Genomic DNA, 25,011 nt, shown 5'->3' on the forward strand with positions numbered 1-25,011 from the left:
ATTTTACAGATTTAATTTTAAGGTTTTTTTTTAATGAAAATTGTCGCAGAGTTACGTGCCAATTTAGATTAAGTTTATTGAAAAATTATTGTGTGATATAACAAAACGTTAAAATTTGTCCATTTCAGGCTTTGTCTTCGAGGAAAACAAATTTGAAAAATTTTTTTTCAAATTAGATACGAATGATCATCTATAATCATGGATGATTGCTCTAGTAAAAAATAATAGTGAAAATAAGCAAATAATAAACGAAATCTTATCGCTTAAGTTCTTGTTTTCAAGATATTATGCAGTTAAAGAAACGTGTAATAGACAAATTTTTAATTTTCAATTTTTTCGAAAGCTATTTCTAACATTTCTCATGTGTCATAGCTATTTATCGATAATTCATTCGTACGTTATCGGAAAGTAACTAATTTTAGTTGTTCTTGAAATTTTTTTTAAAATTATTTTACTCAAAAGTGAAGAAATAAAAGAAAAATTTATTTTATATTTTTCCACATAAAAGTTATCGATTATAAAATATCATGTAACGTATTTACGTAATATTTATAAAACAGAATTATTATTGAATTTGATAACACAATTTATTAGTTTAATTTCTATAATTTATACGATTACTTTTACGACTGATTTTAATTATCTTTTACGTAGATTACGTAAAATTAAAATGTCTTTGATGTTCATAAACTTGTCTAAGCAATAACGAAGGATATTTCATTTCATAAAAATATTGATGTAGAGAAGATAAGATAGCGATACTACCAAGCGAAAATAATGTAATATTTTTATTACTTGCAAAAATTCTTTTATATTTTTCTCATACATTTTTACATTGTTATTATTAATTATTCTTATATTTTTTTTTTTTATAAATCGTTATACGTATTTTTATTTATTAATAAAATATATATAGGCTATCTATTTTATTCGAATACGATAAAATATCTTTCAAAGAATAAATGTTATGAAAAAGAAATATTCTTACGCAAATTATTTGGCATAAGGAAATACATTATGCAATATTAACGGATTTTTTTGTAGATAGATTTATAGAGGTCAAATGACTTTTATTTTTTTTTAATGGAATCATATCATTTTTATGACAGTAATTATTTTGTTATTTTTAACGCGTTAATATATAAAAGTTGTTTATTCCGAAAAATCATTAGTTTGAAATATATTGTAACTTGAAGTTTGTAAAACTTATTGTACGAAAGATCAGGAGAGCATAAGAGGATAGTAGAGAGTATCTCTTCGTATAATAAGATCATCAAATTTTATAATATTTTTTTTTAACTAATAATTCTATGACTTATATAAATAGTATATATACTTATATGATAAGATTATATTTTACGGTGTTTAGATAAGATATATTTATTTATATAAATACATTTATTGACAAAAGTAAGGAAATAGATTAATCATTTGCAAATTTCTTTATATTTTTTTTATCTCTGTTTTGTTTTTATGCAAGATATTTGAAAAAAAATTTATTACTTACCGACACGTAATCTTTTTGTGTTATTTTTATCGGTATACGTATATAAAAATATAATTTTACAATTATTCATTAAACAATGTACATTTATATTTATTTATTTGAAGCATAATTTTACCGTTATCTTTTAAATACAAATTAAAAACTTGTGAATTAATATTTTTATATTCGATACTAAAATTCATGCCAAGTGGTTTAAACAATCAATTAACATCGTATTCTTCAATATAGAATATGTATACAATTCATTATCAATCTATTATGCATACGATTAAAATTTTCTATTCAATATTTTAATTTACAATAATTTTACGATATCGTGTAGCGGATAATGATACGAAGCACACATAAATTATAAGATGAATTATGGTAAAATTTTGAAAGACCGAATAATATTTTCTCGCGCGTCGTATTAACACGGTGTGCTAAATTTAAAAAGGAAATATAATAAATCCAACTTATCTTCATTTAAATCTCTCTTCGCCAAACCCGTTAAATTTAACAAGCCTTCTATAATATCAAGTATCTATTTAGAGAAAAAAAACCTTAATTATTACAATGCAAAGAAAATTCAAATTCTTCCAACCGTGCATACGTTACACTCCGTTTACAAATGATAATAACGATTAAACAACGCAGGAAAATGAAGAAATCTGTCAAACGATATTACAACATTCAACAAACGTACACGCGGTAATTAGATCCTCCCCGATCGATTCCTTCCCAAAGCAAAAACGATTTTCACGATATTGCCTCCGACTCGACGATTAACCCCTAAGTCAATCGCGCCTCTCTCTTCCTCTCCACCGAAATATATTTGTCTTTTATCCATCCAATTAGTAAGTCAACGATATCACGATGACCAGACGCGCTTTATAACCGGTTTAGAATTAACTAACCTTATCCTGCCTTTTCTTCCTCTCTCTCTCTCTCTCTCTCGACCGCGTCCCCCCTCCTCCCCACCCCGCCCCGGCTTCCTCTCTTTTTCTCCGACACTGGAGCCGCCGCTCGCGAGGAATATTAATTAACACGAGAGATCGATTCGAATGCCGTGTTGAAGTTAACGTTAATTCAGGGGCCCCGCGATTCAATCGTTCGCGACTGATAAATGACTCGCCACGACGTCTCCTCGCATAGCCGAGTAATCTTCGATTTTCGAGCGTGAATTATACTCGCTCCTCGCCGGGATGCCGCTCGCTAATTGCGTCGTCGCGTGTCTTATCCAAACGCGCCCCCGTTTCTTGCCCCCAGATACACAGATTTCGATCTCGCGCATTACGTGCCTCTTTGACCGCGCCATTAACGCTCCTCGCGCACTCGTTACACCGACGTGTTCTCGAGCGCGTTGCTGCCTTCTCAAGAATATCTCTTTCGTTCTTTTGCTTCCCTCTCGAAAATGAGAACAGGTGCTCCCGGGGATAAATCGGACAAGGTTGTCCGTTTTGATTAATTTAATGGTGTAAAGTAAGCATAAAGTGTGGAGTCGAAAATAATAGAAGCCTGATCCAATGCTTTTTAGAAGGATTTGGGAATTTTTCGAGAATGAACATTTCTGTCAATTCTTAAACACGTGAAGGAAATGCAAAGTACGATTTCTCTTCATTTTTATTCGAAGTGAATTTATTGGAAAAATTTATTGGACAAAGGTAGACTCGTTTTTACATACTTTCTATGTTGTAATTTTAATCGAAATAAAGAAGTTTGAAAACTTTCACTCCACGATAATGTATAATGTAAATCCATTTTTCCCCGATCAATCTTAAATATCTTAAAAACACGCACGAAACGGAACGGGAAACAAAATCCACTCGTGCAAAATCTGTTCGCACGGATCGGCGAGTAATTAAATTCAACGATCCCGACATCGGACGAGGATCCGTTCGAATCACTTTCACTGGAAAAATATTACGGAAATTTGCCTTAATGGCGCCGGATTCCCTTCGATTCCCCCCTCATCCTCCTCGATCCTCTTCCTCCTTCGCTTCCCCCGCGACTCTTTCGCGTCCGAATGAAATTTGCATCCATTAAGCGTCGATTAAAAGGAAGGCGGCCCCCGTGCGTCGTTACGAGCCGGTCGAATAAATTTTCGTACAAATTCAGGCCCGATCGAGGAGGAAGAGGAAGAGGAAGAAGAGGAAGAAAGCCCGGTTCGAAGCGTTCGGTTAAATAGGAAAACCGTTTCCACGGAACGAGAGGAGAAGGAGATTTCGCAATCGTTGTTGTTTATACCGCAATTAACGTAAGCGGATAATTAGCGAGCGAGTCAGCACGAATTGATATCGCTATCGGCGGCTATTATAAGCGACATAAAAACGTGTTACATAACGAATTAGCGGCATACCTGTTAAGAATTTTTATTCCTCTTCTTAATCGCCTTCTTTCACAACAATTCTCTTCCCGAGATTTCTTTTTAAAAGTCATCACTATTTCTGTTGCAATTTTAATCGCCGAAAAAGCTGGATCACTTTTGATCATCGCTCACGTTTTATATAATGCAAATGATATTTGATATCTGCAATTCAGATACGGGTGAAAAGTGACTCGGCTCGGTTCAAAGTGAAAATAAATTTTTAATTAGGGTGAAGTTTAAGGTTAAAGTCGTTTAAGGTAAAAGTGGACGGTAAAGTTTATTTTCTAATTCGATTTTGTGCTACATCTCTACCACAAGACAGTTTCGATAAAATTTGATTTACTGCGAAATTCGTTCGAATATTATATGTTAAAATGCTTAATGAAAAAAGAACATATGAAATTTATGAGAAATGCGATTGAGTCGATTCGATTCTTTAACTATAATATTTATTTTGTTATGACAAGGAATATTGAGTTTAAATTTATTTTTCATAATTTATTATAATTTATTATAATTGCTATTTCATAATTTATATTATGTATATTTGAAAAATGAATTTTTGATATTCGTAAAATTGATATAGAAAGGAAAATTACTCCAATTAATACATAAAGTCCATGAAATCCTGTTGCTATATAGAAAATTGATCCATAAACTCTATCGTTAAAGCAAAAATATGAGTTGGCATATTCAATTAATTGAATAATTATAAAATATGTTCCTAATATAATTGTTAAAAATAAATATAATTTGGAAAGTTTTAAATTATTAGTAATTATATAATAATGTCTAACAGTAACTGCGATTCCTGATGTAACTAAAATAAATGAATTTAGTAAAGGAATTTCTATTGGATCAAAGAATTTAATATCTTTAGGTGGTCATAATATATCAATTTCAATATTTGGAGACACTGAAGAATGAAAAAAAGCTCAAAAGAAAGAAACCAAAAATATTAATTCTGAGATAATGAATAGTACTATTCTAAACTTTAAGAAATTGATAACGTAAAGTGTATGTAATCCTTGAAATGTTCTTTCACGAATGATATCTCGAAATCAAAGTATTATAATTACTGTTGTGTTAGTTAAATTAAGAATTATAAATAAAATATTTGATCTGTAAATTCAGATAGCTGTTCTAATTAAAGAATTTATTAATCTAAATGATAGAATAATTGGTCAAGGTCTATTTGTAACTATGTGAAATGGAAAATTTTTTTTCATTTTTATTTTATAATCAAATAAATTAATTAGATTCAGAAAAATAAAGAATTAGTAAAATTGAAAATACATAACTTTGAATAATTGATATAAAAATCTCTAAAGTTAATGGTATATTTTGGATCAAAAGATTAATTGGTAAAATTGTAATAAAATTTCTAATAAAAATTCCTAATAAATTTATTTATTTTAAGCGATACGTAAATTTAACAATAAATGATAATTATTATAATTATTGTTGGATTTTATTATGACAATGGAAACTTCCTCGGATGTATCATCAGAAGATAATTATTCCATGTTTAACGAAGATTTGATGATATAGTTCTTCCAACGTATCAAGAAGTTGTATTAAAATATCTTATAAAAGACTTATAAAATATGTATTTAACAATTATTCCGCTTATTACATTTCCATATGGATAATCGTATCGAAAGAAACAATCGTTTAAAAGTTTTCATTACAAAATTTCTTACGCATAAATAACCGCGTAGAACGATTCACATTGATCGGAGAATCTACGCTCTATATCTGCCTTCGTCTCCCTTTCTTCGTCCTCTCTCCTCTTTTTTTCCTCTCCAGGATTTTCGATCGACGCCGATCCTCGACAACCAATCAAAATGTTAATTACTTTTTTATTCCTCTGCTCACCTCCCATGTTTCTTCGCCCATGAATCTCTCAGCTGTCATCAACTTGTTGTGTCAATTAATAATAATTAGCGATCCGCTTGCGTAATCTATAAGAGAGTTTCTCTCGTGAACGTGATGGATTCAGAAAAGAAGAGAAAATGATTTTTTCGCCCGGCCAATTACCGGAGATCCCCAATTGAAGATTGCACAATCGAAACCGACGTGGTGTAACGAAGAGGGCCTTTAAAAAGGATTATCGCGCTGATAAATCGACGGCAGAAGTCGTCATTTCGACAAAACGATGTTGTAAAATTAGCTGGGTTTAGTTGTCGGAATTTTTTCTCTCCTCCTCTAAAATTGTTTATTGAACTGCAGCGATATTCCCGATACTTGACAATAACTTTTTTCTCTTCTTAGATTTCTTAGTTTTTGTTTAGACTATGCGAGATAAACACGTTATTGACATGTCGTGTCAAGGTTAATTTTAATAATATATGATAAATTTATAAATCCATCCGTTACGAAATTTTTCAACGATGTTAAAAAAAAAAAAATGTTTCGATAAATAGAGATTTTTTTTAAATCTAATCTTCCTTAAAAAAATTTCGTACAAAAATTAATTCAAATTGTAGATAAATAATTATTATTAATGTAAATTACTTTTAACTTCCATCCTATTTGAAAAAAAATTTTCGTCCAAAATTATGAAATTTACCAATATACTTACATTTCCCTTTTTAAAAGGTAATCTAGAAGAATTCGAATAAAATTTAAACCATTATTTACAGTCAATCGCGAAAATATGATAATTCCATATTACATGAAACATTACAGATCGCAATACACGATTTCACTCAAAAAAAGATTTTTCGCACAAAAGATAGATTGTTCCATCCTACTAACTCGTCCTACGACGCTTTATACAAATTTTCATCGAAATAGATCTCTGAAGAATTTGCTTGTAAAATAATTTTCTTTCGTAGCCTGACCGATAAATAACGATAAAGAGATGCAAGCTTACAGTCGATCGCAAAAGTTTCATTCCATTGAAAAAATCGTGCCCACCTTTTTTCTTTTTAAAACTACCCATTTGACATTTCGAAAGAATCTAGAGTCGCGATCATCCAGAAGGAAACATCAGGCCCTTCTTCGCCGCGGATAAAGATGTCGGATTAAAGGACGGAATCGGTTCAAAAATCGGTTGCCACGGAGCTCGGACCGACTCGATGCGCACACGCGTGAAACCATCCCGTGCCCATATCGTGCACACCGTCTGAAATAATCTCCAATCTGTATCCTCGCGTGTTTTCTGCCACGCGCTTTATCGCGATCATTAATACATCCTCTCGCGGAGGCCGGAATTTATCGGCAGATAATTAATTTCGTTGCATAACGCCGCTTTTAATCGCTCATTAAGGCCTGTTCCCCAGCCAGGCGCCTTAATTCGACGACAGACGGTGTTTTATTTGCGATCCGCGCGCTCGCCGACGCAGAGTTGCCGCCATTGTTCCCTTTCCGAGAAAATCGGGGCGAGTATCAATCAGTTTATTTGCTGGGAAAAAAAGAAAAGAAGAAAAGAAAAGAAAAGAAAGAATTTACGATTCGATCGTTTGCGATTTATAGCACGTACGGTATTCCCGTCCATCTTTTCACTCCTCTTGGATATTTTTAGATCTTTCGCGAGTGATAATTGTTGTGAGAAGAGGTATTTGAAAGCCTGGTAATTCGATCACGGAGAGTCGTTCGCTTGGAATAACGTGGCTATCTTATGCGTTCTTCGATGCTGATGCAAGGAAAATGACACGAGTCGAATTAATCGTCTATGACGTGTCCCGTGACTTATTTAAATCCCGTATCACACGCGTCTATATTTTTAGAAAATATCGTTCTATTTGTTTATCGATCAATATTATCAATTAATTATCGCATCTTATTGATATGTATATTATTGATGTCGGATGATTTATTTACGATGTTTGTCACAGTTCTCGAGTTTTATATTAAACTTTAGAATCGTGATTAATCACGATTATCTTTTTGTTCGTAAGAAATTCTTCGTTTGAAATGATTTAAATTTATGGATAGATATAAATTTGAAAAAACTAAAATTTGAGAAAAATTAAAATAAAAATTTATCAACTCGATAATTATCAATTATTAAAATTTTTTGTTTCGCATCTGCTACACGTTTTTAAAAAAGGAAGGAGAAATAGCGCCTGTTTCCTTATCGCTTTATCAAAAAAAGAAGAAAAAAGAAAAAAAAAAAAAAAAGAAACAAGACAGATACTAAAATTTCAAATCTTATCTTTAAAAAAAGATATACTTATCATTTAGTTATTTAATAACTAATTAAAACATCGTATTACGCAATATGAAAATTTAATCAAAGCAATAATTTTCTAATTTCTTTCTTCAATCTGCCAAAAATTGTTAGAAACGAACGCTCTAAGATCCTCGATCAAGTACAAAGTGTCCTCACGAAAATTCCTACGATCCGAAATATAAATGATCGCGTAATTGCGTAATTACATCTTGGCGATGGGATCTCGAGGTATCGTTATCGAGCCACGCCGTCGAATTCTCGGAATCGTGGGTCCGTGGTGACCTGTATTACGATAAATTTCGACGCTTGCAACGCTTATTAAGCCGGTGGAAAACCGAGGCGTTGATGGTACGCCCCGATAAAAACATTCGGATGACGATTTTCCAGAGGAGATGGCTGTTGGATAACGAGCTCGAGGCCAACGCACCGGCCGAGAGAACAGTTAAGAGATCTCTTTCGTTATCTCCGTTACGAAAATAATCTCGTTCGATGAAACTCCTTGAATCGTGTGAAACGTACGTAGGAGTCGGAACGAACGACTCGACTTATAATTAGATGATAATGTTTACACGCGAGGAAACAAGATTGTGAGTTAAAAATTGGAAATTAAGTGAAAATGATTGGTGTATACAAGAGGCGATGTTTCCTCTTCTTCTTCTTCTCCTTTTTTATTTTTGCCACGAAACTTCAAATACGAGTTAAGATAAATCGAAGGAGGATTATTCGAATTCTACGATCATTTCGAGTGATTCGAGTATATATTGTTATCTCGACAGATATTTTCTTCATTTATTTATTTTAACACGATATTGCGTTAATACTTATGTATTATTCATGACGATTAATTAATCAAAACGAGAGATGTAAATTGAAGTCTGATTAAATTTAACTGTTTATACTCGTTACACTGACAATAGCATATTTTCCATTTATTATTTTAATGTGATGTTGATATTTTATATATATATATACGTTTATGTATAATTTATGATATTAATTTTCAAAGAAAAAGAAGCAAATTGGAATCGGACTAATGAATTTAATTGTATGGGAAAAAAGATACGAAAGAAATTAAGGTTAATAACGAAAATAATGTTATCTCTAATCTTCCAGATTTAACACAGAAAAGATATTTGTAAAATATTTTATTTTTTTAAAACGTAACTTTTTTATTTTTTTCCTTTTACTTATATTTTTTAATACGCCTTTAAATTTTTGTTCATTCACTTCCCATTTAAACGAACGTTTAATCAAATTAAGGATACAAGTAATTATACTTTTTTAATTATACTTTTCAAAATTTTAATCGAAAAGAATCTTTTCTGGTAAACGCAACAAGATACTGCCATTCCTATGGCCTGATACGGAGTTTTTAATTTTATATTTACACTTGCGCGCATAATTACGATCGAATATAGGATAATTGATTCTTGTGTTACGAGATCGCGTATAAAATTAATTTTACTAAATTTATTATTCTTACGATAAATATTGGTCGCTCACAGTTTTGCCTGTCATTTGGCAAGGCCACTTATCTCCGCATCAAATGCGCCTCAAAATAGAAAGAAATCTACGTATCACGTTATATATATCTCAATTATTATTAATCCCACTGTGAAATGGAAAATGTTCGCGTAGAAAGCTCGAAATTATACAAATTACACAACGATATCGAGTAGATTCGTAGGAAAGAAGATTGTAAAAAAATTATTACTTAACCTTTCGTTCGCCGTTGAAAAATGTTGCATCGCGATCTATAAAAGATAAACATTGAAATTTGCAAAAGTCTCTCGCCTCTCCAGCAAGCCTGGACGCGTGAAATCTGGCGATCAATCATCGACAAATCGCGCGAGGGATGCAGAGGGATGCGGCTAATTAGTATCCGGAGGATACCACTGCTGTAACGATGAAAACGAACGAAATTCTTCGGCTCCCCTTATCGGATCGAGCGTGTAGGTCGATTTTTCCCTGCTCGTCCATCCTCCGGAACTTGAGATAATGCGGCATTAACGTAAACGGATGACAGAGCCGCGCAGTTAGGCCTAACAAGCGGACTGGTGGCTTAGGCGATATCATCTGATCGATGTTATCTCCGTACATGAAGCGGCGAGCAAAAGAAATGGCGAGGAAGCGGTTAGTGGCCGGCCGACTAATTACACGATTAAAATTCAAGCAAGAGTGGGAAGTGGAATAGGAGACGATCGAAATGGAGCAATTTCGATAAAGATATCGGAGTGCATGCGTGATTTTTCTTCCTTCTTCGCCGTTTCTTTTCCTTTTTCGAGGCAAAGATTTCTCATTTGTCCGCCGCTTTTCACTCTGAAATGTCAATTTCCAATTTGATTATCTGAATTTAAACATTCGCTTCTATAATTATAGCGATGAAAAGTTCATTTGAAAACTCATTCACGGAATAAAAATCTCGAGAATTATAAATTTTCACTGTTGCAGCAAGCGTGTATACGTTTTAAGGCAAACATTGACGAGAATATCATATATCGAATATGTAATTAATAGAATTTGTATCGAAAAGAATAAATCATGTCATTTTTTTAAAAAGATATAATCGATATATAATTATTTAAATATTCAAATAAGAAATTAATTCTCGATTCTCATAGATTTCTTACTATAGAGAGAAATATCTAAAACCGCGTATACTGCGATAAATTACTGATACATGCCGAATTAAATAACTTTTTTTTTTTGTATCATCTGATGATATATGCCGGCATCAACTTCGATGTCAATGAAAACAACATAAATCAGTCGTACAAATCAAAGTAATAAATCAGAAAGGCTTAAAAATATTTCGTTATGAATCACTATTGAAAACGAATATAACGAAAAAGGAATTTGATCGATCTCATAGAGGTTTGAAAAAGATAGAAAATACTGCGTGCAACTGAATTAACCCGAACGTCTTCTTATTAGAAACAAACTATAATAAAATACGATTGTTTCTAAATCTTTCTAAACTTTCAAATTTTAAATGTCGCAATTTATTTTAAATAAGAAAGAAGAATATCCGAAGGAACAGACGTTTCAATTAATAATAAAGAAGACGGTTTCATTCTGCAAATAAATATAAAAAAACAAATTTCTCGATGTTCTTTTGCTGTAATATTTTATTTTATGCATATTTAGTGTTATAAAATCGTCGTGGAACAATGATCGACTCTGAAAATTTGCACGATCAAAACTTAATTGACTGGATTATATTTGTTCGAGAAGAATCGACGGAAACATTTAATTATTCGATTAGAGGCGTTGAGGGATAGGGGTGAAGAAGTTTCATTAGGGTGTCGCTAGATAGCAATTAGATTAGGGAGACAAGCAGTCGAAAATAATTTATGATCAAGAATGGTGGTCGAGAAAGGAATGGGGAAATTGAATCAGCGGCCAACCGAGCAATTAGTATCTTTAAAATGATGCTAACTGGACGAACGAAACCCACACGACACCCACATGAAACGAACCCATATCTCCGTTTTCACTTTCGATATTATTTGAATATTAAAGGAAAGTGCTTTAAAGAAAAATTCGATCTCTCTTTAAAGTAAAATAAATCTTTTTAAAATTGCAGCAAACGAGTTTTTGTTTTAACCTTTTAATCTGAGCTTCTGAAAAAATTCATAATTTATCAATGTAAAATTTAACAAAATTATTACTTGAATCAATTTTATTGAATATTTTATATCCGAATTAAATTTATTTTTAAAAATGCTAGATATTAATAAATTCGTTTACCATTATTTATTTATAAAAAATTTTAATTAACCCTGATACAAAAGATATAAATTAAAATTTCGTAATAAACTCGTAATAAACTATTTACAATAACCTTTCTGTACCTCAGAAAAAATAGAATATGTTATTAAAATCACTTATACAATTCTAATTTCCAAGAACTTATAGAAAATTCCTTCCAATACCAAAATAACAAAATCTACGTCGAAAGTGAATAATTTCTTTTCTCTCTGAGCATCAGATTTGAAATAAATCATAAGACGCTAAACAGTCTGAACAGTATCGCAGTATTCGAACCATTTGGTATTATTAAACCATCGTTCCATCCCCAAGCCTGCTTGATACGCGGCAACAATGAGGAATTAAAGCCCAGAAGCGAACGCGGTAGCAAAAGTGGAAGAAAGGAAAGGGAGAAGAATTAGAAAAAGAAGAGGAGCGGACGGGCCACCAGACGAAAAAATTCGGAATATTTATGCTCGGTATTATTAGCGTACGTCGGCGATATCTCGGTGGGCATCGCTAATTAGGCCGCGCGAACGGCGCTCTCGGCCTTTCGGCAAACAGTGGTGGCTACTGTCTTTAAAGGTTCTCCACGGGTGTAATCAAGATGGTGGCGCCGGCCGCCCGGGGCGGGTCGATTCCGAAACTAATTGCCACGGCTAATTTATTCCCGCGACATGTACGCACAAAGACGCCATTCTCGGCTACCGCGTAATCGTCGCGACGTAATCGAGAGTGCCACCAGTTGGACACACCGAGCAACAGGGGGACGCGTTCACCCCTCGAAGATTCTCATCTAATTCTCCGCGAGTGGTCATGGTGCTGTTTTCAGCCGTTGGAGGAATCGTTTGTTCGGTTTCTAGATGCGACGAAGCGTTGAATCGATTGGAAGAGTAAGTTGTGGAAAGTAGAAAGAGCAACGAAACGTTAATTTCATAAATGAATGATATTAAAATAATGCTATTTCTTCGCGCAACTACTATTTCAAGAAAAAGTTTATCTTCGGGATCTCGATAAAAAATATTCCCTTCCATCTATCCATTTTCAAAAATCAATTTCTTTTTAATCAAATGTATTCTTAGTTAGTTGTTAGCAGTAGACCAATGAATAAAAATGAAAGCAGTAACAAGTTTAAAACATCTAAAAATTAATTTCCAAGAACATCAATTATGTTAAAAGTAAAATTGGAAGCGTGTAGGCTATATTTCTTATCAGCGATATAATATATGCAAGCTACAACCACGTCGAATTTTTCTTCAAAATTCAATTACTAAATCTTCGAAGCAGCACCGTAACACGGTACGGCTGGCTCGTAATTCTCGACAAGAAAAAAAAAAATCTTAATTAATTCGACGAGAATGTAAAAAAAAAAAAAAAAGAATCCAATGAAGGCTTAGATAAAGGTTTAGATAAACAGTTTCTAATCGGCAGAAACATCTCTCTTCGAGATTGGGAACATTGAAAACGGGTACACGCGTGATTTCGTGAAATATGACTCACGCCACCAAGGAGACGCTCGGTGTGAATTGGGAGGATTGTAGTTGATTAGTAGCAGCCGATGATTGCCGAACTTGTTAGAGAAGAAAGTTCCTCTCGTTCCGTTGCTTCACCGTCGCTTAAATGTGCTTCCTATCGAATCGAATAACGAATCAGGCTTCGATCGATCGTCAAAAAAATTAAACTTATACGCTTGTTATATATAACACAAGTAAAAGTTCAAACGAATTATACGAATTAATCGTATCCAATTACGTGAACATCTGTTAGAAATAAAAAGATGCGATACAACAGACTAGAAGTGCGATCGGAATCAGCACGGTAAATTGGAATTTTCGTTAAAAAGAATTTATTGAAGTTTGGAATTGGGATGTAAAATTTATTTAATTTCGTAAAATTGAAAAATTCAATCTTTCTTTTTGAATCGAGATTTTTGAAAAACCGCTCGAAGAAATCTCTCGTTACATAAACTGACGGGCTCGCGTAAATGGACGTATCCAAGTATCTCGATCCTTACGCTTTATTCCGATCCCCGGAACAACTGTGGAATCGATCTTCTCGGTTTCCACGCAAACGTACAAACACCTAAAAGCCTGTTGTCATTTACGAGGTCATAAATCTAACGTTATTCGAACGTTAAAGCGGATTATATGCTACCTCCGTTCAAACGGAATAAATTCGTTCGATTTATCGATGATCGGGACGCGGTGATCATCGTCTCGTTTAATTGCCATCCGTAATTTATTCCAACTTTCTAATCCTGCCTGCGCGGAAACAAGAATGAAGAAAGGATCATCGATCTTTTCAATTAACGATACCCCCCGTGATTCTTCCATTTCGATCGTTCGATCCATCCGCCGTTTCTTCATCGTATGCTCAATTAGAGCCTGGAAAGAGGGTTCACGTGTTATTATATCCGATATATACATTTCGTACGCGTCGAAAGATCGATACCATCTGGGAATTAGCAGTGAGAAACAATATATATTTATATATATATATATATATTTATATATGTGTTGCTTCTATACTGTGGTTTATTAAATAAACTCTGCTACTCTCTCGGTTTTACATTTATACAAAATTGGAAAAAACAGAGGGTCGGTGAACACGATCCACCGATCCGAACGAGGATAGCTCGTCGTTCGTTTTAAAGATCGAACATCGTATTTACAGGTCTACCGTGAATTTTTAACGCGTGAACGACGATTATTTACAACACTTTATGTACAAGACACGTCGATAACGCGTCTGTTATTGGCACAGATTCACGATACGGGCTCCCCCAGAGAAACGAAATTTTCTTCTTCTTCTTATTTCTCTCTCTCTCTTTCTCTTCGTGTATTATACTCGACGAACGTCGATTGAAAGGAGAGTCCAGAGTTTTTTCTTTCTCAGGATTACTTTGGTTAGACTTTTCCGTGAAAATATTCCACTTGAATACGCTTCGTAGTATCTCTCTTCGATTTCTATTCCCTCGGATTTTTCATTCAAGGCTCTTGTTTGGGAAGAAATTTCGCAAAAACGTTTGATCGTTCCAAGACCGATTCAGTTCGATAGATAATGCACTTATAAATGCCTCATGGTGCTTCTTTCCTCCACTTCCTTTTCTTATATTCCTTTCCCTCTCATCTCATTCATTCTCCTTCTTTCCTCATCCTTTACTCTAAAACTTCTTCCTTCCACTTCTCTCCCATTTCGTTCCTCTTCATCCCACAAGGCCGAGACGCATCCAAAATTAATTTTAGAGCTCAGCCACTTGTTGTCCGCTTCGATATCCTATAAACGCATTCCACGCGACCCCTCTTCCTCCCTTACCTCTTGGAACATCTCTCCGAGGCCTGGCCGTGTTCCAAAATGCGATTGCAACCGCAAAAGACAATGTCGCGGATCGATTCGCTACCGATTCTGACTCGTCGTCACCAACTTTCACCCCCCGCGCCCCTCTCATTCCCTGGATGGATGCTGGGAGATCGGGTGATGCGGCGTCAGGCCTGGATGGGACAGCATTCCGACCGGGTAGAGGCTCGCAGGCGTCAAAAGCCCCGGATGAGAGCCGTAAAGCGTGGTGTGGTGCTGCCTGACCGCCGACATCCGCAACTTCTCGATCTCCGCTTCCTGCATGCGCTTCGCCTTGGCGCGACGATTTTGAAACCAGATCTTCACCTGTAACAATGACAGGGCACCGAGTTTGTTATTACTTGTCGCCTCCTCGCCTCGCGATTCTTAACGGATCGCCGATTCTTGCGGTCTCGTTGCGGACTCGGCTTGATTGCTCAACGGGATGGGAAAAGGAATCGAGCGATCCACTGTGGCGGATCGAGGAGAACGCGGTTTTCCTTCTTTCTTCCTTTTTTCGTTCAAAAATGTTACAAATTTCGATTCGTAGAATGCGGATGTAGAACGATAGAATCGTTAGATTCGTGATACAAATTTATACAAATATATATCACGTGATAAATGAATTAGAAATTGAAACAGTTTCAAGCTCTCTCTCTCTTCCCCTCGAAGAAGGGAAGTCCATCGATTTATCCAATTTAATCTTCGATCCCGATCAATCGCCCCTTAAGAAGGAACAGTGACGATAATTAAACGAGGAAGCGAATCTTTTCCAAGAGAAACAGAAACCGTTCTAAAGCGCTTCTCGAGCTAGGATAAAGATAGAATGAATTTGTCGAGAAGACCGTAGGGGCAGGCTGTAACGGCTGAGGCGGATGTATCGCCATGTTGACAGACGCGCAGCCGGAATCGCGTTTTCGAGAAGACAGCGGGGAACAAGAGCATGATAATCTGGGATAATTGGTCGGTCATCGCGCAATTTGTAATCTATTAATAAAATGCCCAGTGTTGTCCGCCAGAAATATCACGCGCTAATTGCCGCGTATTCTGGTAACGGATTCGAAGATCGGTTTAGGACCGATCTTGTGCGTTTTCGATTCGAGCCAATATCTTTTGTGTAAGACACGAGAAGCATGAGAATGTAAAGAAGGCGTAAGAAGGCCGAGGTTAAGGACTGTTTGTGCTGGAAAGAATGGGTCGAGAGGTTCCAGTGTGTTCCAGGTATAAGTAAAATATTTCTGAATTTAACTTTGCCCGAGTACTTTGGAAAATTGAATGCCTTGGAAAGATCTCTCGAGTGTGTACCTTCGAATTGAACTCAAAATATATAAAATCTCAATTTTGGAAATTTATTGATTTTGTATTTATCTTCAACTCCTTCTTTTTCGAATCAGAGAATTAAAGATCGTATCTCGAATACAACGTGTACATTGATTATTTAATTGTTCGAGGAGGAAGAAAGGATTTAAAAATCCTTTTATTTGAATAACCTTGTATTTAGATATCTTGTCGTTTATTTAATTTTAATTTTAATTACGGGATTGAAAAAAGTTTGAACGAAAGGAATAAAGAGGATAATAAGTCGAATTCTTTTTCCAGGTAAACATTGTTAATAAAATAAATACGTTTTTCATCGACGTGCAAGTCGTTATCCTCGAATCTGTAGACATTGATAAAGATAAAACAACAATTTTTTTAAACCGAGAAATCTTGTTAAATTAATTAAAATTGAAAATTAAATTCAAACGGATTTTCAAGACGAGTAGAACCATATCATTATTTTATATTTTTACCAGTTTCATTATTTTTCTATCGCTTGTCTGGCAAACTTGTAAAGTAACCCATACTTAATTATAGTCGCGGTAGAAAAGTAACACGGTATCGGAACAATTTAGTTAGATAACGACAAGACACTAAACAAGGCTTGATACTTTTTTATCGTCGGCATACATCAAATCGACACGTTCGATCTTTTTCTTGCTCGCTTTGCGTCCAATCAAATACTTTTATAAGATATACAGGGTGGGACAAACAGAAATATGGAATAATTCTTCTATCCAAAGTAAATTCACAAAAGATCCTCAACAATAAGCCTGTTGTCCAATAAAAACATATTCAAAATTAATATATATATCGTTGTATTTGAGCAAAAAAAGGAGAAGAAGGGAAAAGAAGAAGGAAGTAGAGCATCAAATCTCTCACCTGGGTCTCGGTGAGGTGAAGGGAGGACGAGAATTCGGCCCTCTCCGCAACGCTGAGGTATTGCCTTTCCGTGAACTTCTTCTCGAGCGCGAGCAATTGTTGCGTGGTGAAAGGCGTCCTCGGCTTCCGGTTCGGCTTGTGTTTCCTCAGGTTGCACTTGATCTTGGCCGGCTCCCCGTTCTCTGCAACCGAAAAGCAGCGTTTCCGCTCGAGGATCATCACACCATCGTCGTTCGCTCGCCTAACGAGTCGAGGGGAGGATATTGTCTCGAGGATTGCGAAACACCGCGGCCGACCGCAACGTCCGCGTTTCTTGCGGGGCGCGGCACGGTTTCAGGAAAGCGAAACTTTTTAGGTTCGATCGATTCATAATTTCCCCCCGTCGCCGCCGCAACTCGGCCCTCATTTAGGCCTTTTTGCACGCCGACCGCAAGATTCCGCCTTCCCCAACGCCTTCTCCGCTTGTATTCATTAGCCCCTCGAACCTTCGCGATAACGGCCCGTTTTCTCCCATGATTCGCCCTGAATCCAGATCGACATTGCACAGAAATTCGCCTTGTCTAAATATTTCTTTGTTTATTTACTTGCTTACAATGTGTGATCACAGATCAAATGTATGGAATATTAATTCAATATATTTTCGTTACTTTTCCTTCAAAATTATTATGTATTTTAATATTTAATATAAAATAAAATATATTGTAAGCTTGATTTTATAATGTGTTTTGATGCAATCAAAATAAAACAACAATAACGAGATTTATATAAACAAAAACTTGACCATCAACAAGGAAGAAGAAGAGTTCTACAAATTTTGAAAATTTTGATTTCGTCCAATGATATAATATATAAAAATATGACTATATTTACTATATTTATACGTTGAACTCGTTAATATTGCATTATACCAGGGTTTTTCGTTTCTTTTTGACGATTAGTGAGTGGTTTTCACTCGTGGGACGAGCAGAGGCTCGTACCGAATTATGTTCCATTACACGGGTTTATAACTTTCTTGTAACAGCGAATAAAAAGTTTTCGTGGTTGAAGATTGAAGGTACAGGTCGGAAATGATAGCTCGATCGTTCGAGTACAAATTATATTATCGAATAATCAAAATGTGAGCTTGTCTCAACGGGTCGATTCGCACGATCAAAATTAATTTTAATTATTATGAATTTATAGTTTATCCCACAAATGTGAAATTTAACAAAATTATTGCTTAATCTGAATTAAATTTATTTTTAAAAATACCAGATATTAATAAATTCGTTTACCATTATTTATTCATAAAAAATTTTAATCAAACCTGATACAAAAGATATAAATTAAAGTTGTAATAAACTTTTTATAATAATCTTTTTGTACCTTCAGAAAAAATATCCTCAAAAGCAGAATTATATATCAACGATTGCAATTATCGAATATACAATTCCAAGAACTTACTGTTTATAGAAAATCCTTTCTAATACAAATTCAAAATAACAAAATCTACTTAATGAATAATTTCTTTTCTCTCTCTCTCTCTGAGCATCATTTGAAATAAATCATGTGACATTAAATGAAAACAAACAAAATATGAGCTTGTCTCAACGGGTCGATTCATTTTATTATTTGTATGATTTTCAAATTAACTTTAAAAATTTAATTTAATCAAAATTATTGCTTAAATTAATTTTATTGAATATTTTATATTACCATTATTTATTCATAAAAAATTTTATTCCAAGATTCAAGAACTTACTCTTCATAGAAAATTCTTTCTAATACCAAAATAACAAAATCTACTTACAATGAATAATTTCTTTCCTCTCTCTTTCTCTCTCTGAGCATCAGATTCGAAATAAATCACACGACATTAAAATATGATTCGTCGTCTCGATTCATTTTATCACTTGTATGATTTTCAAATTATCCAACGCAAATTTGGTTATATTTTTTCTCGAACGGTTGGAAAAATCGTGTCGCGAGAGAAAAGCAAATAAGCCTGTTATCCCTTACGCCGACAGAAACCTCGCGATATTTCGTTTTATACAATGCTCGGAGCATCCGTCAAAATCATCCTGGAAAATCTCGAACAATGTCCCAGACTCGAGCGTCGGTTGTCGCGACCGGTACAATAAGCCGGGACGAATCGAACGCGGCGAAACAGCGGAGCGTCTTATCAGGGGTGGGGGAGGGGCTCGTGTCAAAACATATCGGTTATATTCCCCGAGATTTGTCTCGAGACAATTGACAGATTTGTAGAGAGGAGGTGGTCGTCTGGAAACGAGGCGAGTTTCTCGAGACAAAAGCCCGGGAATATCTCCTCTCTCCGCCGCTTCTGAATTTCAAATTTTCCCCTCCTCCCCTCGCCCGGGCCGCGATTCCTTGCCAATTCTTCGCGAAGAGGAGAGCAGTTTCGCATCCTTTGTGCGATCATCCTCCCTTCCAAGGGCTCCAATTACCCGATTCCGAAAACTCGCGGAGATATTGATTTCCGACGATCGATCGAACATTAAAATACAATTATTTCAATAGTTCGAGAAATCAAATTGGTTAAAATTAGTTTTATCAAGCTCGTTGTATTTTTCATCTTGTGGAATGTTTCAAGGATATTGGTAAAGAAGAAAGAAATGGATAGTAAATTTCTATCCAACAGTTTCCATATTGAGTTTTTGATCACACAAAAGAGAACAATCCCTTTTTTTTAATTTTGTAGAATAATTTTGCAAAATTCAGAATTCGAAATACGATATTTTCTCTCGAGACAAATTCACGTGGAATTTCACTTTTTTATTCTTCAGTCTTAAACAATAAAAGTGATTCTCGATTGCGAAACGAATCAGAGACGAATTCAATTGTCGAAGAAATCGTGTATCGATGGAATAAGAATGGAACGTGAATGCATAGGTAAAAGAAGGAAAGAAACGTACCCTTTCGATCGATTTTCATGCAAATTGGTGAAATAATTAGCTGATTTCGAAGAGATATCTAAGGAGGAGGACGCGAAAGGCGTACGAACGTTCTTTGTTGCGTTGCGCAATCTTTTCCACGAGCGCATCTATGCTCTCTTATTAGTCGGCCCGATCGATAAACGAGCGTAAGCGTGCTCGTTCGTTTATTAGAAATCGAAATTCTAAAGAGCCTTCCGCGAAATCGGTTGTATCCATCTTCCCTGTCCAAATGAATCAGCTTATTTAACGGAGGGGCAATTAATTTATACTACTTGACATTTGTTGAGTTCAATTCCTTCGTGCAATTACTGCTAATTTATTTTTCCTCGTATTTTTCTTCGAAATGTAATCCGTGTAGAACGGACGAATAATAAGTAGACATGCGTTCTGTTCGATACGATTGAAAAATTTATTTGTAAATAATATTCGATCATTTGTTGAGTTCCTTCGTACGATTAATTCCAATTTGTTTTTCTTTTTTCATTGATTTATAAAAAGTAAGGGTATATTGTATAAAAATAAAATAATAGTAAAAATTTGCATTGTTTCCGGTTTTCTTCTATTTTTCTTGAAAATAATTTAAGTGAAAAAACACAGTCAATATTTGCTTCCTGTTTTCAACAATCAATTATTTACTATTTATTATTCATTGAATTCATTCGATTGACGTTATTTATTTCTAATTTATTTGTTCGAATTAATTAATTTACGTAAAAAAACATGGATAAGACGGTCAATATTAAAGATAAGATTTTTCATTTCAATTTATTACTGCTCGATTTATTCGTTAATTTTCTTCCTGAAAATAATTTGTGACGGAAAATAGGTTTGTACCCTGTCATTAAAGATAACACTTCGCGACCCCTATATTCAACCCCTTCTCGAGCATATAGTTAAAGTAAAGAGCGGTGAAACAAAGTTTGAAGGGTTGCACAATTCGAAGGAAGCACCCTCCATAAGTGGCCATATTTCAAAATCACGCTGGTTCCCCTACGCGACTCGACCGCCGGGACTCGATTATGGTCGATTGTACTCTTCTTCCCAGCCACCCTAAATTGTGCGTAACAATGATCTATAAATTGGAAGGATATATAATAAGGACAGAAAATCCTTAGTAGTAAAAGGCAACATTAACGCTTTCAATTATATTCTTTGCTTAACATTAAATAGTCAATTAATTTTGGCTGATCAAAAGCTGAGAAAATATTGCGTGTGTATCTTTGACTTTATTCTATAAAAAGTTAAAAATTATCACACAAAAAAATATATAAGCTTCTATTGGGAAAAGATTACATAAATAGATATAAATAAAATAACAACTTGTTACTGGAATTTCATAATATGCAGTATAGCGAGGAGAACTCTTCTTCTTAAATGTTCATCAAATGGACTTTCTACTCTGTGACTGTGAAATGAAAATAAAAAAAAAGAATTGTACAAAAATTTCTCAGCTCATCCAGTCGAAAAGAAAGAGAAAAAAGAAAAATTCGACAAAGAAATTTGATTAACAACGACTAGTTTTCCATTCCAGCGAGTGATTTGCAGTTGCAACACCTTTTTGTAATAATCGCCTATTGTCTGTCGTCCAGATTCCACGAGAGAGAACCGACGACAAGAACCGGCCCTCTGTTCCCTCTTTCTGCCTTAGTGGCGGCGCTCTGACGAAGCGAGAAAACTTTGATTGCCTCTTTAACGAGAACCCGGCGCAATTATCAAGCCGCGACCTCAATAATTAGTGTTAACGATGATTCAATCGCGACGAGTCATCCACGCGCGCGCGCGCGCCTTCCAAGAGCTGCATTCCTTTCGCGGTGATTTTAGGTGAGCCTCTCCTTCCTTTCCCCCCTCGGAGAATTTCAATTCGCTCGAAGCAAGTCGAACGTAAGTTACTTTTAAATATCGCTTCCTTGGAAAAGTATTCATATTTTAACAATCGTGATCCGACACAATTTATTACTTATATTCTCCTTTTTCCAATTATTCATTTATATTTTAACGAACAGACTGATTCAGAGAGTGATCTCTACTATTTCCCTTCGAAATACCTTCCCAATCACAATTTCGTTGGGCGCGAGAATAGAAGGGAAAAAGAATCGAAGAACGATGAGAAGCGTGGCTGGGCAGGCGACTTCCGTTCCGCGCCGACTAATTTTATCCGCGGACAACGGGGAAAGCGAAGAATGTCGAACCCGTCGGCTCCATTCAACGAATCGCATTCATCGTCCAACAGTTCCTCTCCTATTCTCGCACACGAAAGATCCTCGAACGGGAGAAAGAGAGCGAAAAATATCGAAAGCGATTGGCGGCCGGCCAACGGCAACGAGAACGTTCGAACGCGAACACCGGTTGTCGTCGGCCTAGCAAATGGAACAGCGGTGGATAAACGGTGGAGAGAGAGAGAAAAAGGAAGAAAATCCTTGGTTCACTCACCGTTCAGCGGCGCGTGGTGAGAGAAATGCGAGGGGAAGAAGCTCGCCGTGGCCGCGGCGGCGGCGGCGGCGGCGGCTGCCGCGGCCGCGGCTGCACCCTGATGTCCTCCACCCCAAACGGCGGGATGGAGCCCCGTTGGAATGCCAGAGATCCCTCCCAACCCGGAAAATCCCCCGATGTACGCCGGCGTTGGTCTCACCGGCGTCGGGCTGCTCCCCTGCTCATCGTGACGACGACTATGATGATGGTGGTGGTGCTGCAACTCCTCCACGTCGACCAAACTGTTCTCGTCCTCCTCCTCGATGTCCTCGGGCTCCGAACACCTGGACCTGCCCTCGTGCGAGCTGCTTCTCGGCGACTGGGAACCGAAATGGTTGTTGTGCGCGGATACTTTGGGGGACGAGGAACAGGCTATCACTTCTGACGTGGACCCACTCTCCGTCGACGTTTGCACCGCGTAGTCCAGGCTTCTCGAGCGGGGGGATTGACACACCCTGTCAACCTCGATCTCGGCAAGTCTGGTCAACGTCCTCGCGTCTAGGGCGGTTCTGGGGGTGTCACAGGTGTACTGGCTCGATCTGTGGTCTTGGGCAGTGGGAGACACGGACAGGTATCTCGATCTGTATTCACCTGGATACGGTTTCTGCAGCGGAGTGGAGTTGGACGTCGTGATCGACGGTTGATCGTGTCTGACAGGGGAGTAAGACGCGAGGGGAGATGATCTCGGAGACACGGAGGACGTTTCCTGTCTGGAGGTGTCCGACTTTTTAGTGTCTGCCAGCAAGGCAGCGACGGAGAAGCTCAATCGATGCACCGGCTTCGAAGTCGCTTGTGGCGCCTGGGCCTCGTTGGAACCTGGACTGCTCGATGGAGGCGTCACCGGGGAGGTCATCCTTAGTACTGTCATTCTTATATACCGGGATTGAACACTTCTTCGAATCTATATTCCTTTCACCGAAACACTCGAATCCTTCTTCTTCTTCTTCTTCTGCTATATTCTCATCTTCCGGAAACATCAACAGAGGGATCTCCCTCCCCTGCTCTCTCTCTCTTTCTCTCTCCCTCTCACTGACCCGTCACACGATCACGACTCTCGAACCGACGAAAAAAGAAAAAAAACGACCCGATCTAGCGATCTCTTCGGGTCACGACGACTTTTTTTCTTTTCTTTTTTTTTTTTTCGTTTCCTTTCTACGATTAAATCACGGATCGTATCCCTCGAGGAAACTATGATACGTGCGTGACACGTTTGACAGGTGAGCCGTTGATCGACGGATCGATGGATCTCCGGCCAACTGACCTGAACTAGCCTCTACTCGACTCGAGCTCTCCGTGTGGACTGACTTTGACCATCGTCTGACTGCGGCGCTCGGACTTTTTCGTTTTGCGGGTGGAGGCGCCTCGGTTAGTAGGGGGGGCGGGAAGGGGGAGGGAGCCCGCTTCGTTGCTTGGAAAGAGACGGCGACGGAGTCGGTGGAGGGGGTCAAAGCGCGAGAAAGGGGAAATCCAAAAGTGGGCGAGGCCTCGAGGCGGCAGAGGGGGCGTGGCTTCGGCGGCCCCGCCCCTCTCTCCTCTTCGCGGAACCGAACCGAGCCGGGGCTGATTTTTCCCTGCCGGGGATAAGTTTCTCCGTTGCAAATGTGCACGTCCACCACCGGTTTCAGGGGAGGCAGGGATTACCCGTGGATGGAACGAGGCTTGGAGAGAAAGAGACGAGAGATTTTTATCGTTTCGACTCGCCTCTCCACCGTAGGAGACGGTAATGAGCGTAATTGACCAATTAGGGCAGGTGATTAAGAGTGGAAAAATGCAGGCACGCCTCGAGCGGCTTGGATCGATTATTGATCCACTCCGCGGTTTCTTAGAACGATCCAAATTTACATCGTGAATTTTTCATCTTGTCAAAATACAGAATAGAGTAGAGCAATAAATGGATAAATTACTTTGATATACCAAGTGTATTCCGCTTTCAGGTTTTGAAAAACTGAATTTTGAAAATTTCGACGAGGATTCGTTTCTATTAAAATTTTTATCTCAAACAAATAAGATCCCATCTATTTCCCTTTCACATTTTTGATTAAAATTCATTAATTCGATTAATCAATTTACACCACTCCAACTCAACCAAATAAATTGACCAATTAAACGAGGAAAGGGAAGAAACTCGAGAGGTATCTTACTATCTCGAGAGATACAGGGACGAAAAGAGAGGAAGAAGAAGAGAGAAAAAAAAGTAGAGCGTTGGAGCATCCCCCTCCCGGATTTCGTTTGTTCGCGCAGCCAGGTATATCGATTCGCATCGAGTACGAACGGGTGCTCCGTCGGC

The 25,011-nt window shown here is 36.7% G+C and overlaps 1 protein-coding gene across 1 annotated transcript; it reads right to left on the bottom strand.

Moving 5' to 3' along the window:
- Positions 1 to 14,300: 14,300 nt before the first annotated feature.
- On the bottom strand, positions 14,301 to 24,062 carry LOC108003580 (muscle segmentation homeobox). Its single transcript, XM_062076504.1, has 3 exons — positions 22,686 to 24,062; positions 17,323 to 17,504; positions 14,301 to 15,447 (listed from the first exon to the last, which is right to left on the bottom strand). Exons 1-3 carry the CDS (start codon positions 23,590 to 23,592, stop codon positions 15,229 to 15,231), a joined length of 1,308 nt encoding a protein of 435 aa, XP_061932488.1. The 5' UTR covers positions 23,593 to 24,062; the 3' UTR covers positions 14,301 to 15,228.
- Between the last annotated feature and the right edge of the window lie 949 nt (positions 24,063 to 25,011).

Source organism: Apis cerana, linkage group LG1 (assembly GCF_029169275.1).
Source record: "Apis cerana isolate GH-2021 linkage group LG1, AcerK_1.0, whole genome shotgun sequence".
Lineage (NCBI taxonomy): Eukaryota > Metazoa > Arthropoda > Insecta > Hymenoptera > Apidae > Apis > Apis cerana.

What these genes read in the sequence shown, in the direction of transcription:
- LOC108003580 (XM_062076504.1), bottom strand. Translation starts at nt 23,592, where the DNA reads ATGACAGTACTAAGGATGACCTCCCCGGTGACGCCTCCATCGAGCAGT. An exon ending in TCACCACGCGCCGCTGAACG is followed by an intron (nt 17,505 to 22,685) that starts GTGAGTGAACCA and finishes TTTCGGTTGCAG; the next exon opens with AGAACGGGGAGCCGGCCAAG. An exon ending in TTCACCTCACCGAGACCCAG is followed by an intron (nt 15,448 to 17,322) that starts GTGAGAGATTTG and finishes TCATTGTTACAG; the next exon opens with GTGAAGATCTGGTTTCAAAA.